We start from the raw sequence: 15,600 nt of genomic DNA on the forward strand, positions 1-15,600 counted from the left end.
GCTAGTAATGGGCGGATTGCTAGGCTAAAGAGAGACGGGGGAGTGGGAGGTCTAGTAATGGGCGGATGGCTAGGCTAAAGAGAGATAGGGGAGTGGGAGGGGCTAGTAATGGGTGGGATCGCTAGGCTAAAGAGCGATGGGGGAGTGGGAGTGGCTAGTAATGGGTGGATCGCTAGGCTAAAGAGAGACGGGGGAGTGGGAGTGGCTAGTAATGGGCAGATCGCTAGGCTAAAGAGAGATAGGGTAGAGTGGGAGGGGCTAGTAATGGGCGGATTGCTAGGCTAAAGAGAGACGGGGGAGTGGGAGAGGTTAGTAATGGGCAGATCACTATCTTAGTGAGACAAGGAAGGGGGGTTGGGAGAGGCTAGTAATGGGTGGATCACTAGGTTAGTGAGACAGGAGGGAAGAGGGGCTAGTAATGGGCAGATCGCTAGCTTAGTGAGACAGGGAGGGGGAGTGTAGGAGTGAGAGAAGAGGGGGAAGCTGAGTTAGTGGGAATTAGTGTAGCCACTACACAGGAAGCTACACCAGGTATACAAAGGCAGAGAATGCCAATAGCAACTAGAGACACCCAGAAATCACTCCAAACAGTGCTAAAAGTATATGGGTGCACTTACTAACCCATTACTAGCACTAACACCTTTATAAAACAAAAAAATTCTGCCCGGAAAAACCCTTTAAGGAGACAACAGAATTCCCACCAGATAGTATTGCTTTGTCTACTGCCGATGGACCAACGGGAAAGCTGAAATTTACCTTATGGTATTTCCTGGAGTCTGGAGGCAGCACAGTGGGACAGTATACAGTATATATACCTTATGTGCCTCTTACAGGCCGCTCCTGGTTGTCTAATTGATGATTTAACTGCTTGATAACCGTCTCTTCTAATTGTATATAGGGGGAGAATATCCCATGTGTGTCCTGCCTCCCGCTATATACTACATGAAGGCCAGAATGTGGAAAAGAAAATGGAGATGTGGTCATTGTGTACGATGGAATCTGTATGATGGCAGCAAACCTGATTGTCCAAGTGCAATATCTGCTTCCCTCATCTTCACCAATCGCAGCCTAGAAAAAGAACAAAACATTAACTCCGCCCCCTCTTACTGACAACCAGCTGTATATACCATGTCTGAGAGGTTGTCACAGCCCCGCCCCCTGTTACTGACAACCAGCTGTATATATCATGCCTGAGAGGTAGTCACTGCCCCGCCCCCTGTTACTGACAACCAGCTGTATATACCATGTCTGAGAGGTTGTCACAGCCCCGCCCCCTGTTACTGACAACCAGCTGTATATATCATGCCTGAGAGGTAGTCACTGCCCCGCCCCCTGTTACTGACAACCAGCTGTATATACCATGTCTGAGAGGTTGTCACAGCCCCGCCCCCTGTTACTGACAACCAGCTGTATATATCATGTCTGAGAGGTTGTCACAGCCCCGCCCCCTGTTACTGACAACCAGCTGTATATATCATGTCTGAGAGGTTGTCACAGCCCTGCCCCCTGTTACTGACAACCAGCCTGTATATATCATGTCTGAGAGGTAGTCACAGCCCCGCCCCCTGTTACTGACAACCAGCTGTATATATCATGTCTGAGAGGTTGTCACAGCCCCACCCCCTGTTACTGACAACCAGCCTGTATATATCATGTCTGAGAGGTAGTCACAGCCCCGCCCCCTGTTACTGACAACCAGCCTGTATATACCATGTCTGAGAGGTTGTCACAGCCCCGCCCCCTGTTACTGACAACCAGCTGTATATATCATGTCTGAGAGGTTGTCACAGCCCTGCCCCCTGTTACTGACAACCAGCCTGTATATATCATGTCTGAGAGGTAGTCACAGCCCCGCCCCCTCTTACTGACAACCAGCTGTATATACCATGTCTGAGAGGTAGTCACAGCCCCGCCCCCTGTTACTGACAACCAGCTGTATATATCATGTCTGAGAGGTTGTCACTGCCCCGCCCCCTGTTACTGACAACCAGCTGTATATATCATGTCTGAGAGGTAGTCACAGCCCCGCCCCCTGTTACTGACAACCAGCTGTATATATCATGTCTGAGAGGTAGTCACAGCCCCGCCCCCTGTTACTGACAACCAGCTGTATATATCATGTCTGAGAGGTTGTCACAGCCCCGCCCCCTGTTACTGACAACCAGCCTGTATATATCATGTCTGAGAGGTTGTCACAGCCCCGCCCCCTGTTACTGACAACCAGCTGTATATACCATGTCTGAGAGGTAGTCACAGCCCCGCCCCCTGTTACTGACAACCAGCTGTATATATCATGTCTGAGAGGTAGTCACAGCCCCGCCCCCTGTTACTGACAACCAGCTGTATATATCATGTCTGAGAGGTTGTCACAACTCCGCCCCCTGGTATTGACAACCAGCCTGTATATACCATGTCTGAGAGGTAGTCACAGCCCCGCCCCCTGTTACTGACAACCAGCTGTATATATCATGTCTGAGAGGTAGTCACAGCTCCGCCCCTGTTACTGACAACCAGCTGTATATATCATGTCTGAGAGGTAGTCACAACTCCGCCCCCTGGTATTGACAACCAGCTGTATATACCATGTCTGAGAGGTTGTCACAGCCCCGCCCCCTGTTACTGACAACCAGCTGTATATATCATGTCTGAGAGGTAGTCACAGCCCCGCCCCCTGTTACTGACAACCAGCCTGTATATACCATGTCTGAGAGGTAGTCACAGCCCCGCCCCCTGTTACTGACAACCAGCTGTATATATCATGTCTGAGAGGTAGTCACAGCCCCGCCCCCTGGTACTGACAACCAGCTGTATATATCATGTCTGAGAGGTAGTCACAGCCCCGCCCCCTGTTACTGACAACCAGCTGTATATATCATGTCTGAGAGGTAGTCACAGCCCCGCCCCCTGTTACTGACAACCAGCCTGTATATACCATGTCTGAGAGGTAGTCACAGCCCCGCCCCCTGTTACTGACAACCAGCCTGTATATATCATGTCTGAGAGGTTGTCACAGCCCCGCCCCCTGTTACTGACAACCAGCTGTATATATCATGTCTGAGAGGTTGTCACAGCCCCGCCCCCTGTTACTGACAACCAGCCTGTATATACCATGTCTGAGAGGTAGTCACAGCCCCGCCCCCTGTTACTGACAACCAGCCTGTATATACCATGTCTGAGAGGTTGTCACAGCCCCGCCCCCTGTTACTGACAACCAGCTGTATATATCATGTCTGAGAGGTAGTCACAGCCCCGCCCCCTGTTACTGACAACCAGCTGTATATATCATGTCTGAGAGGTAGTCACAGCCCCGCCCCCTGTTACTGACAACCAGCTGTATATATCATGTCTGAGAGGTAGTCACAGCCCCGCCCCCTGTTACTGACAACCAGCTGTATATATCATGTGTGAGAGGTAGTCACAGCCCCGCCCCCTGTTACTGACAACCAGCTGTATATATCATGTGTGAGAGGTAGTCACAGCCCCGCCCCCTGTTACTGACAACCAGCTGTATATACCATGTCTGAGAGGTAGTCACAGCCCCGCCCCCTGTTACTGACAACCAGCTGTATATATCATGTCTGAGAGGTAGTCAAAGCCCCGCCCCCTGTTACTGACAACCAGCTGTATATATCATGTCTGAGAGGTAGTCACAGCCCCGCCCCCTGTTACTGACAACCAGCTGTATATATCATGTCTGAGAGGTAGTCACAGCCCCGCCCCCTGTTACTGACAACCAGCTGTATATATCATGTCTGAGAGGTTGTCACAGCCCCGCCCCCTGGTATTGACAACCAGCTGTATATACCATGTCTGAGAGGTAGTCACAGCCCCGCCCCCTGTTACTGACAACCAGCTGTATATACCATGTCTGAGAGGTTGTCACAGCCCCGCCCCCTGTTACTGACAACCAGCTGTATATATCATGTCTGAGAGGTTGTCACAGCCCCGCCCCCTGTTACTGACAACCAGCCTGTATATATCATGTCTGAGAGGTAGTCACAGCCCCGCCCCCTGTTACTGACAACCAGCTGTATATACCATGTCTGAGAGGTTGTCACAGCTCCGCCCCTGTTACTGACAACCAGCTGTATATATCATGTCTGAGAGGTTGTCACAGCCCTGCCCCCTGTTACTGAACACCAGCTGTATATATCATGTCTGAGAGGTTGTCACAGCCCCGCCCCCTGTTACTGACAACCAGCCTGTATATACCATGTCTGAGAGGTAGTCACAGCCCCGCCCCCTGGTACTGACAACCAGCTGTATATATCATGTCTGAGAGGTAGTCACAGCCCTGCCCCCTGGTATTGACAACCAGCTGTATATATCATGTCTGAGAGGTTGTCACAGCCCTGCCCCCTGTTACTGACAACCAGCTGTATATATCATGTCTGAGAGGTTGTCACAGCCCCGCCCCCTGTTACTGACAACCAGCTGTATATATCATGTCTGAGAGGTAGTCACAGCCCCGCCCCCTGTTACTGACAACCAGCTGTATATATCATGTCTGAGAGGTTGTCACAGCCCCGCCCCCTGTTACTGACAACCAGCTGTATATATCATGCCTGAGAGGTAGTCACAGCCCCGCCCCCTGTTACTGACAACCAGCTGTATATATCATGTCTGAGAGGTAGTCACAGCCCCGCCCCCTGGTACTGACAACCAGCTGTATATATCATGTCTGAGAGGTAGTCACTGCCCCGCCCCCTGTTACTGACAACCAGCTGTATATATCATGTCTGAGAGGTAGTCACAGCCCCGCCCCCTGTTACTGACAACCAGCCTGTATATATCATGTCTGAGAGGTAGTCACAGCCCCGCCCCCTGTTACTGACAACCAGCTGTATATATCATGTCTGAGAGGTAGTCACAGCCCCGCCCCCTGTTACTGACAACCAGCCTGTATATATCATGTCTGAGAGGTTGTCACAGCCCCGCCCCCTGGTATTGATAACCAGCTGTATATATCATGTCTGAGAGGTTGTCACAGCCCCGCCCCCTGTTACTGACAACCAGCTGTATATATCATGTCTGAGAGGTAGTCACAGCCCCGCCCCCTGTTACTGACAACCAGCTGTATATATCATGTCTGAGAGGTTGTCACAGCCCCGCCCCCTGTTACTGACAACCAGCTGTATATATCATGTCTGAGAGGTAGTCACAGCCCCGCCCCCTGTTACTGACAACCAGCTGTATATATCATGTCTGAGAGGTAGTCACAGCCCCGCCCCCTGTTACTGACAACCAGCTGTATATATCATGTCTGAGAGGTAGTCACAGCCCCGCCCCCTGTTACTGACAACCAGCTGTATATATCATGTCTGAGAGGTAGTCACAGCCCCGCCCCCTGTTACTGACAACCAGCCTGTATATACCATGTCTGAGAGGTAGTCACAGCCCCGCCCCCTGTTACTGACAACCAGCCTGTATATACCATGTCTGAGAGGTAGTCACAGCCCCGCCCCCTGTTACTGACAACCAGCTGTATATATCATGTCTGAGAGGTAGTCACAGCCCCGCCCCCTGGTACTGACAACCAGCTGTATATATCATGTCTGAGAGGTAGTCACAGCCCCGCCCCCTGTTACTGACAACCAGCTGTATATACCATGTCTGAGAGGTAGTCACAGCCCCGCCCCCTGTTACTGACAACCAGCTGTATATATCATGTCTGAGAGGTAGTCACAGCCCTGCCCCCTGGTATTGACAACCAGCTGTATATATCATGTCTGAGAGGTAGTCACAGCCCCGCCCCCTGGTACTGACAACCAGCTGTATATATCATGTCTGAGAGGTAGTCACAGCCCCGCCCCCTGTTACTGACAACCAGCTGTATATATCATGTCTGAGAGGTAGTCACAGCCCCGCCCCCTGTTACTGACAACCAGCTGTATATATCATGTCTGAGAGGTAGTCACAGCCCCGCCCCCTGTTACTGACAACCAGCTGTATATATCATGTCTGAGAGGTAGTCACAGCCCCGCCCCCTGTTACTGACAACCAGCCTGTATATACCATGTCTGAGAGGTAGTCACAGCCCCGCCCCCTGTTACTGACAACCAGCCTGTATATACCATGTCTGAGAGGTAGTCACAGCCCCGCCCCCTGTTACTGACAACCAGCTGTATATATCATGTCTGAGAGGTAGTCACAGCCCCGCCCCCTGGTACTGACAACCAGCTGTATATATCATGTCTGAGAGGTAGTCACAGCCCCGCCCCCTGTTACTGACAACCAGCTGTATATACCATGTCTGAGAGGTAGTCACAGCCCCGCCCCCTGTTACTGACAACCAGCTGTATATATCATGTCTGAGAGGTAGTCACAGCCCTGCCCCCTGGTATTGACAACCAGCTGTATATATCATGTCTGAGAGGTAGTCACAGCCCCGCCCCCTGTTACTGACAACCAGCTGTATATATCATGTCTGAGAGGTAGTCACAGCCCCGCCCCCTGTTACTGACAACCAGCTGTATATATCATGTCTGAGAGGTTGTCACAGCCCCGCCCCCTGTTACTGACAACCAGCTGTATATATCATGTCTGAGAGGTTGTCACAGCCCCGCCCCCTGTTACTGACATCACTGATACAATGACATGTGATCTGACATGAGATCCGCCCCCTTATACTACAGGACAGTTATTCTTCTATTACTACTGACAACCAGCCTGTACATTGTGATGTCCTTCCAGGTTGTCACTCTGTCCTGCTGATTCTTTGGTGTCGGAGTCACCTACTTTCTCCACCCCCCATGTTTCACACTCAGGGTACATGATGTACAAACACTCACAGAGTCACAATGTCAGCGTTTGCAGCTTCTATGGCAATAGAGAGGACATCTTTCCCATCAAGGTCCACAGCATTGATATCTGCCCCCCGCTTCAGGAAGAGACAGGCCAACCTGTGTAATGAGACAGTCAGAGGTCAGCAGCAAACTGGTGGCCAGCAGGTGACAAGCAGTGGACTTGCCCTCTTACCCTGTATAGCCCTGGAGAGTGGCATGATGAAGGGGTCCTCGCCCATGTTTGTCCACCTGATTTACACTTGCCCCATTCTGGAGAAGAAACTCACAAGCGACCAGAGAGTCCTGGAGGTGACAGAAGAAGCATGTGGTTGTCATGAGACAGCTTATGGAATATAAAATGAAGACCTAAACATGAAGGTGCCTTACAGAAAGCACAGCCTGTATGAGCGGAGTGCGGCCATCTTCCTCACTGTGCACCCAGTTCACATCTGCACCATGTGCCAAAGCATCAGCCATAGTTGGCAGAAAGCGGTGTTCTGCTGCTCGGTATAAGAGGGCTCCTGGATGGAGCGTCGGCACATCATGCCCATCACCCATTCCAGACTTGGCACCTGTGTAGAGGGGTAAAAAATCATCTTTACAGCCAGTGGATAACAGCTAGGTAAGCCAATCTAACAACAGACGGGCCCAGCCCTACAAGCATCAAATCTGGAGGAGGAAGGGAAAGATGGAGGAGAGATCGGGAGAAGAATTGTAGAACGCCTATCCGCATAGCGACGGCGTTCATGACTGAATGGCGTCCTCCTGCTTTCAGTAATACGCCTTAGTGATTTCATTCCTGCCGGTTTGTGGTGTGTTTTATTGTATACACAATTATGATGTTGTCCCTCTCCCTTTAATTCCCCCCTTTTCTGCCATTGGTTATTTGGGTTGGTAAATTGCTAAGTCTCCTCCTTTCAGGCCTCTTATCCGGAATCCCCTGCAGAGAGTTTCCCGCCCTCCCCCCCCTTTTGGTATCTGTTCTTCTTGTTTTGATGTTGTGTATTGATACTTGTTTCTTTTCTAGACTCTTTGGATTATGTCCCTTGAGAAGTCACAACTGGCGGTTTATTGTTATTGAGTGGGTAGTGGAGGTGTTAATGAGTGACGTGGGGAGCCTCGCGGCTGGCATACCGCGCCCGCCCATACACTATTGTTCTGGTTGGTTATGGTGGTGCTTAGCACTTCCGGTTATGAGGTTGCACGAGTTAATTACAAAATAAAAGCTGTGGCCGACCCTCATCCACCAAAATTTTGAGTTTTAAGCCAAGTTGTCATGTCTTTATTTCAAGGAAAAGAAAGGGTATACGGTTTGTACTTTCTGGGTTCGTTTAGTCCAGTCAGCCTGGAGAATAGATGTGGAGAGCAGAGAACAAAGGAGAGATCAGGAGAAAGGAAGGAAATAAAGGAGAAGAGATCTAGAGAAGAGTGAAGAAGAAAAGATGGAGAGACTTGGAGGATACAGGAAGGAGAAAAGATGGAGAGACCTAGAGGATACAGGAAGAAGAAAAGATGGAGAGACTTGGAGGATACAGAAAGGAGAAAAGATGGAGAAACCTGGAGGATACAGGGAGGAGAAAAGATGGAGAGACCTGGAGGATACAGGAAGGAGAAAAGATGGAGAGACCTAGAGGATACAGAAAGGAGAAAAGATGGAGAAAACTGGAGGACACAGGGAGGAGAAAAGATGGAGAGACTTGGAGGATACAGGAAGGAGAAAAGATGGAGAGACCTAGAGGATACAGGAAGGAGAAAAGATGGAGAGACCTGGAGGACACAGGAAGGAGAAAAGATGGAGAGACCTGGAGGATACAGGGAGGAGAAAAGATGGAGAGACCTGGAGGATACAGGAAGGAGAAAAGATGGAGAGACCTAGAGGATACAGAAAGGAGAAAAGATGGAGAAACCTGGAGGACACAGGGAGGAGAAAAGATGGAGAGACTTGGAGGATACAGGAAGGAGAAAAGATGGAGAGACCTGGAGGATACAGGGAGAAGAAAAGATGGAGAGACTTGGAGGATACAGGAAGGAGAAAAGATGGAGAGACCTAGAGGATACAGGAAGGAGAAAAGATGGAGAAACCTGGAGGATACAAGGAGGAGAAAAGATGGAGAGACCTAGAGGATACAGGAAGGAGAAAAGATGGAGAAACCTGGAGGATAGAGGAAGGAGAAAAGATGGAGAGACCTGGAGGATACAGGGAGGAGAAAAGATGGAGAGACCTGGAGGACACAGGGAGGAGAAAAGATGGAGAGACCTGGAGGATACAGGGAGGAGAAAAGATGGAGAGACCTGGAGGATACAGGGAGGAGAAAAGATGGAGAGACCTGGAGGATAGAGGGAGGAGAAAAGATGGAGAGACCTGGAGGATACAAGGAGGAGAAAAGATGGAGAGACCTGGAGGATACAGGAAGGAGAAAAGATGGAGAGACCTGGAGGATACAGGGAGGAGAAAAGATGGAGAAACCTGGAGGATACAGGGAGGAGAAAAGATGGAGAGACCTGGAGGACACAGGGAGGAGAAAAGATGGAGAGACTTGGAGGATACAGGAAGGAGAAAAGATGGAGAAACCTGGAGGACACAGGGAGGAGAAAAGATGGAGAGACCTGGAGGATACAGGAAAGAGAAAAGATGGAGAGACCTGGAGGACACAGGGAGGAGAAAAGATGGAGAGACCTGGAGGACACAGGGAGGAGAAAAGATGGAGAGACCTGGAGGACACAGGGAGGAGAAAAGATGTAGAGACCTGGAGGATACAGGAAGGAGAAAAGATGGAGAGACCTGGAGGATACAGGGAGGAGAAAAGATGGAGAAACCTGGAGGATACAGGGAGGAGAAAAGATGGAGAAACCTGGAGGATACAGGGAGGAGAAAAGATGGAGAGACCTGGAGGACACAGGGAGGAGAAAAGATGGAGAGACTTGGAGGATACAGGAAGGAGAAAAGATGGAGAGACCTGGAGGATACAGGGAGAAGAAAAGATGGAGAGACTTGGAGGATACAGGAAGGAGAAAAGATGGAGAGACCTAGAGGATACAGGAAGGAGAAAAGATGGAGAAACCTGGAGGATACAAGGAGGAGAAAAGATGGAGAGACCTAGAGGATACAGGAAGGAGAAAAGATGGAGAAACCTGGAGGATAGAGGAAGGAGAAAAGATGGAGAGACCTGGAGGATACAGGGAGGAGAAAAGATGGAGAGACCTGGAGGACACAGGGAGGAGAAAAGATGGAGAGACCTGGAGGACACAGGGAGGAGAAAAGATGGAGAGACCTGGAGGATAGAGGGAGGAGAAAAGATGGAGAGACCTGGAGGATACAAGGAGGAGAAAAGATGGAGAGACCTGGAGGATACAGGAAGGAGAAAAGATGGAGAGACCTGGAGGATACAGGGAGGAGAAAAGATGGAGAAACCTGGAGGATACAGGGAGGAGAAAAGATGGAGAGACCTGGAGGACACAGGGAGGAGAAAAGATGGAGAGACTTGGAGGATACAGGAAGGAGAAAAGATGGAGAAACCTGGAGGACACAGGGAGGAGAAAAGATGGAGAGACCTGGAGGATACAGGAAAGAGAAAAGATGGAGAGACCTGGAGGACACAGGGAGGAGAAAAGATGGAGAGACCTGGAGGACACAGGGAGGAGAAAAGATGGAGAGACCTGGAGGACACAGGGAGGAGAAAAGATGGAGAGACCTGGAGGATATAAGGAGGAGAAAAGATGTAGAGACCTGGAGGATACAGGAAGGAGAAAAGATGGAGAGACCTGGAGGATACAGGGAGGAGAAAAGATGGAGAAACCTGGAGGATACAGGGAGGAGAAAAGATGGAGAAACCTGGAGGATACAGGGAGGAGAAGAGATGGAGAGACCTGGAGGACACAGGGAGGAGAAAAGATGGAGAGACTTGGAGGATACAGGAAGGAGAAAAGATGGAGAAACCTGGAGGATACAGGGAGGAGAAAAGATGGAGAGACCTGGAGGACACAGGAAGGAGAAAAGATGGAGAGACCTGGAGGATACAGGAAGGAGAAAAGATGGAGAGACCTGGAGGATACAGGGAGGAGAAAAGATGGAGAGACCTGGAGGATACAGGGAGGAGAAAAGATGGAGAGACCTGGAGGATACAGGAAAGAGAAAAGATGGAGAGACCTGGAGGATACAAGGAGGAGAAAAGATGGAGAGACCTGGAGGATACAGGAAGGAGAAAAGATGGAGAGACCTGGAGGATACAGGGAGGAGAAAAGATGGAGAAACCTGGAGGATACAGGGAGGAGAAAAGATGGAGAGACCTGGAGGATACAGGAAGGAGAAAAGATGGAGAGACCTGGAGGATACAAGGAGGAGAACAGATGGAGAGACCTGGAGGATACAGGAAGGAGAAAAGATGGAGAGACCTGGAGGATACAGGGAGGAGAAAAGATGGAGAGACCTGGAGGATACAGGGAGGAGAAAAGATGGAGAGACCTGGAGGATACAGGGAGGAGAAAAGATGGAGAGACCTGGAGGTTACAGGGAGGAGAAAAGATGGAGAGACCTGGAGGATACAGGAAGGAGAAAAGATTTAGAGACCTGGAGGATACAGGGAGGAGAAAAGATGGAGAGACCTGGAGGATACAGGGAGGAGAAAAGATGGAGAGACCTGGAGGATACAAGGAGGAGAAAAGATGGAGAGACCTGGAGGATACAAGGAGGAGAAAAGATGGAGAGACCTGGAGGATACAGGGAGGAGAAAAGATGGAGAGACCTGGAGGTTACAGGAAGGAGAAAAGATGGAGAAACCTGGAGGATACAAGGAGGAGAAAAGATGGAGAGACCTGGAGGATACAGGAAGGAGAAAAGATGGAGAGACCTGGAGGATACAAGGAGGAGAAAAGATGGAGAGACCTGGAGGATACAGGAAGGAGAAAAGATGGAGAGACCTGGAGGATACAGGGAGGAGAAAAGATGGAGAAACCTGGAGGATACAGGGAGGAGAAAAGATGGAGAGACCTGGAGGACACAGGGAGAAAAGATGGAGAGACTTGGAGGATACAGGAAGGAGAAAAGATGGAGAAACCTGGAGGATACAGGGAGGAGAAAAGATGGAGAGACCTGGAGGACACAGGAAGGAGAAAAGATGGAGAGACCTGGAGGATACAGGAAGGAGAAAAGATGGAGAGAGCTGGAGGATACAGGGAGGAGAAAAGATGGAGAGACCTGGAGGATACAGGAAAGAGAAAAGATGGAGAGACCTGGAGGATACAAGGAGGAGAAAAGATGGAGAGACCTGGAGGATACAGGAAGGAGAAAAGATGGAGAGACCTGGAGGATACAGGGAGGAGAAAAGATGGAGAAACCTGGAGGATACAGGGAGAAGAAAAGATGGCGAGACCCGGAGGATACAAGGAGGAGAAAAGATGGAGAAACCTGGAGGATACAGGGAGGAGAAAAGATGGAGAGACCTGGAGGATACAGGAAAGAGAAAAGATGGAGAGATCTGGAGGATACAGGAAGGAGAAAAGATGGAGAAACCTGGAGGATACAGGGAGGAGAAAAGATGGAGAAACCTGGAGGATACAGGGAGGAGAAAAGATGGAGAGACCTGGAGGATACAGGAAGAAGAAAAGATGGAGAGACCCGGAGGATACAGGAAGGAGAAAAGATGGAGAGACCTGGAGGATACAAGGAGGAGAAAAGATGGAGAGACCTGGAGGATACAGGGAGAAGAAAAGATGGAGAGACCTGGAGGATACAGGGAGGAGAAAAGATGGAGAAACCTGGAGGATACAGGGAGGAGAAAAGATGGAGAAACCTGGAGGATACAGGGAGGAGAAAAGATGGAGAAACCTGGAGGATACAGGAAAGAGAAAAGATGGAGAGACCTGGAGGATACAGGAAAGAGAAAAGATGGAGAGATCTGGAGGATACAGGAAGGAGAAAAGATGGCGAGACCTGGAGGATACAGGGAGGAGAAAAGATGGAGAGATCTGGAGGTTACAGGAAGGAGAAAAGATGGCGAGACCTGGAGGATACAGGAAGGAAAAAAGATGGAGAGACCTGGAGGTTACTAGGAGGAGAAAAGATGGAGAGACCCGGAGGATACAGGGAGGAGAAAAGATGGAGAGACCTGGAGGATAGAGGAAGGAGAAAAGATGGAGAGACCTGGAGGTTACAAGGAGGAGAAAAGATGGAGAGACCCGGAGGATACAGGGAGGAGAAAAGATGGAGAGATCTGGAGGTTACAAGGAGGAGAAAAGATGGAGAGACCTGGAGGATACAGGAAGGAGAAAAGATGGAGAGACCTGGAGGTTACAGGGAGGAGAAAAGATGAAGAAACCTGGAGGATACAAGGAGGAGAAAAGATGGAGAAACCTGGAGGATACAGGAAGAAGAAAAGATGGAGAGACCTGGAGGATAGACGGAGGAGAAAAGATGGAGAGACCTGGAGGATACAGGGAGGAGAAAAGATGGAGAGACCTGGAGGATACAGGGAGGAGAAAAGATGGAGAGACCTGGAGGATACAAGGAGGAGAAAAGATGGAGAGACCTGGAGGATACAAGGAGGAGAAAAGATGGAGAGACCTGGAGGATACAAGGAGGAGAAAAGATGGAGAGACCTGGAGGATACAAGGAGGAGAAAAGATGGAGAGACCTGGAGGATACAGGAAGGAGAAAAGATGGAGAGACCTGGAGGTTACAGGAAGGAGAAAAGATGGAGAAACCTGGAGGATACAAGGAGGAGAAAAGATGGAGAGACCTGGAGGATACAGGAAGGAGAAAAGATGGAGAGACCTGGAGGATACAGGAAGGAGAAAAGATGGAGAGACCTGGAGGATACAGGGAGGAGAAAAGATGGAGAAACCTGGAGGATACAGGGAGGAGAAAAGATGGAGAGACCTGGAGGACACAGGGAGGAGAAAAGATGGAGAGACTTGGAGGATACAGGAAGGAGAAAAGATGGAGAAACCTGGAGGATACAGGGAGGAGAAAAGATGGAGAGACCTGGAGGACACAGGAAGGAGAAAAGATGGAGAGACCTGGAGGATACAGGAAGGAGAAAAGATGGAGAGACCTGGAGGATACAGGGAGGAGAAAAGATGGAGAGACCTGGAGGATACAGGAAAGAGAAAAGATGGAGAGACCTGGAGGATACAAGGAGGAGAAAAGATGGAGAGACCTGGAGGATACAGGAAGGAGAAAAGATGGAGAGACCTGGAGGATACAGGGAGGAGAAAAGATGGAGAAACCTGAAGGATACAGGGAGGAGAAAAGATGGAGAAACCTGAAGGATACAGGCAGGAGGTGTTATACTATATGGCGGCCATATATGGGTATTTTTAATCTGCCAATGGGTTGGCGTGTCCTAATTAGGGTGGCTTGATGCAATCAAAGATAACTGAATTAATGTGAGTTAACTGAGTTAAACCGAGTCTCTTTCATGTGGGAGAAGGCCTTTCTATAGTTGGCCTCAGGAAACAGAGAGGCTAGGTTTACCCCTGGGACCATCTACCTTCTCCGGATGTGGTTTGAGGGTGTCTGGCAGGGGGTCTACCTTCTCCGGATGTGGTTTGAGGGTGTCTGGCAGGGGGTCTACCTTCTCCGGATGTGGTTTGAGGGTGTCTGGCACGGGGCCTACCTTCTCTGGATGTGGTTTGCATGTGGCTGACAGAGGGGTCTACTTTCCCCGGTTGTGGTGTGAGGGTGTCTAGTAGGGGTTTACCTTCTCTGGTTGCATTATGCACTCCAGTGATGGAGATTTGACATGGCAAAATCAAGTAACCCACAAACCCTGTGGTAGGGAACCTCACTGACTTTATCATGGGCATCACTACTGACCCTCTGATGTGTGTTCTGACTCAGCTAACTCTTGGCTTCCAGAGGGAATAATTGTGGTGGGCGTAGCTGAACCCTATAAGGATGTACAGATGGGTTTCAGGACCACTTTAACCATAGGGTGAACTATGGCAACAGGGGCCCCTCTCAACTGTCCTGGAGTCAGCAGGAGAGTCCTGCATTTGAGTTTTTCTCCGCTGCTCTAGGCAGTGGGTCCAGATTTCGTTCTGCATTCTCAGGAAGCTCCATGCTCCTCCATTTAAGCCTCCACTTGTGTCTGAGGCAGGGACAAGTGACCGAGTCAGAGATTGCAAGCAGCTCCTTTGAAATGCATTATATTGGTGGGACCCTGAGGGGACATTTTACTGTGTGATGGGCCACTGGCATTATATTGTATCGGGGCCACAAAGGGGCGTTATAATGTGTGCTGGCCACTTCGGGAGAATTATACTGTAGACTAGAAATTGAAGGGCACCATTATTGTGTTAGGGCACAAAGGGGTATGAGTGTATGATAGGAATGGGTGATGTCAAAAGGGACATGTGTGTGGTTAGGGGTACGGCTTAACACAAAAAAGTTGCTTAGACACGTTGTGCACATGGCCATATTGATCAATCTTTGTGTCCTCTGAAAGTTGGGAGCTATGTGTAAGTGGAGGTGATGGGGGAACCCACTCGTGATATGTTTGCACTGGGCCCACCAATGTTTTAAAATGACCCTGGGGGATTTGGATGCCAGGATAAAGTTAAAGGGATATGATATGCCTCAATAAATTATATATATATATATATATATATATATATATATATATTCACACATGCGCGCGCGCACCTCTGGCGCCTAATAATGACTGGGGCCACAGCAGTGTAGAACAGACATGTGAACAGACCCTACTCAATCTATTCACTTCTCCGTGAGTTCCAAATACCAAGTGAAAGTGATCTCGACAGTTCTTGGAACTTCCGTAGAAGTGAATGGAGGGAGTTGTATTTCTGTTAGGCTAGC

At 49.7% G+C, this 15,600-nt stretch overlaps 1 protein-coding gene across 1 annotated transcript in view; it reads right to left on the bottom strand.

Annotated features, from left to right (window-relative positions):
• Nucleotides 1-980: 980 nt before the first annotated feature.
• ACAP1 (ArfGAP with coiled-coil, ankyrin repeat and PH domains 1) overlaps nucleotides 981-15,600 on the bottom strand; it is a 157,585-nt gene continuing 142,965 nt past the window's right edge. Inside the window, exons 18-21 of the mRNA XM_075261477.1 lie at nucleotides 7,173-7,357; nucleotides 6,979-7,088; nucleotides 6,792-6,902; nucleotides 981-1,068 (exon numbers count right to left, since the gene is read on the bottom strand). Of these exons, the coding sequence (XP_075117578.1) occupies nucleotides 981-1,068; nucleotides 6,792-6,902; nucleotides 6,979-7,088; nucleotides 7,173-7,357 (494 nt within the window). The remainder of the gene's footprint in view (nucleotides 1,069-6,791; nucleotides 6,903-6,978; nucleotides 7,089-7,172; nucleotides 7,358-15,600) is intronic.

Source organism: Leptodactylus fuscus, unplaced genomic scaffold (assembly GCF_031893055.1).
Source record: "Leptodactylus fuscus isolate aLepFus1 unplaced genomic scaffold, aLepFus1.hap2 HAP2_SCAFFOLD_144, whole genome shotgun sequence".
In the NCBI taxonomy this organism is placed as follows: Eukaryota; Metazoa; Chordata; class Amphibia; order Anura; family Leptodactylidae; genus Leptodactylus; species Leptodactylus fuscus.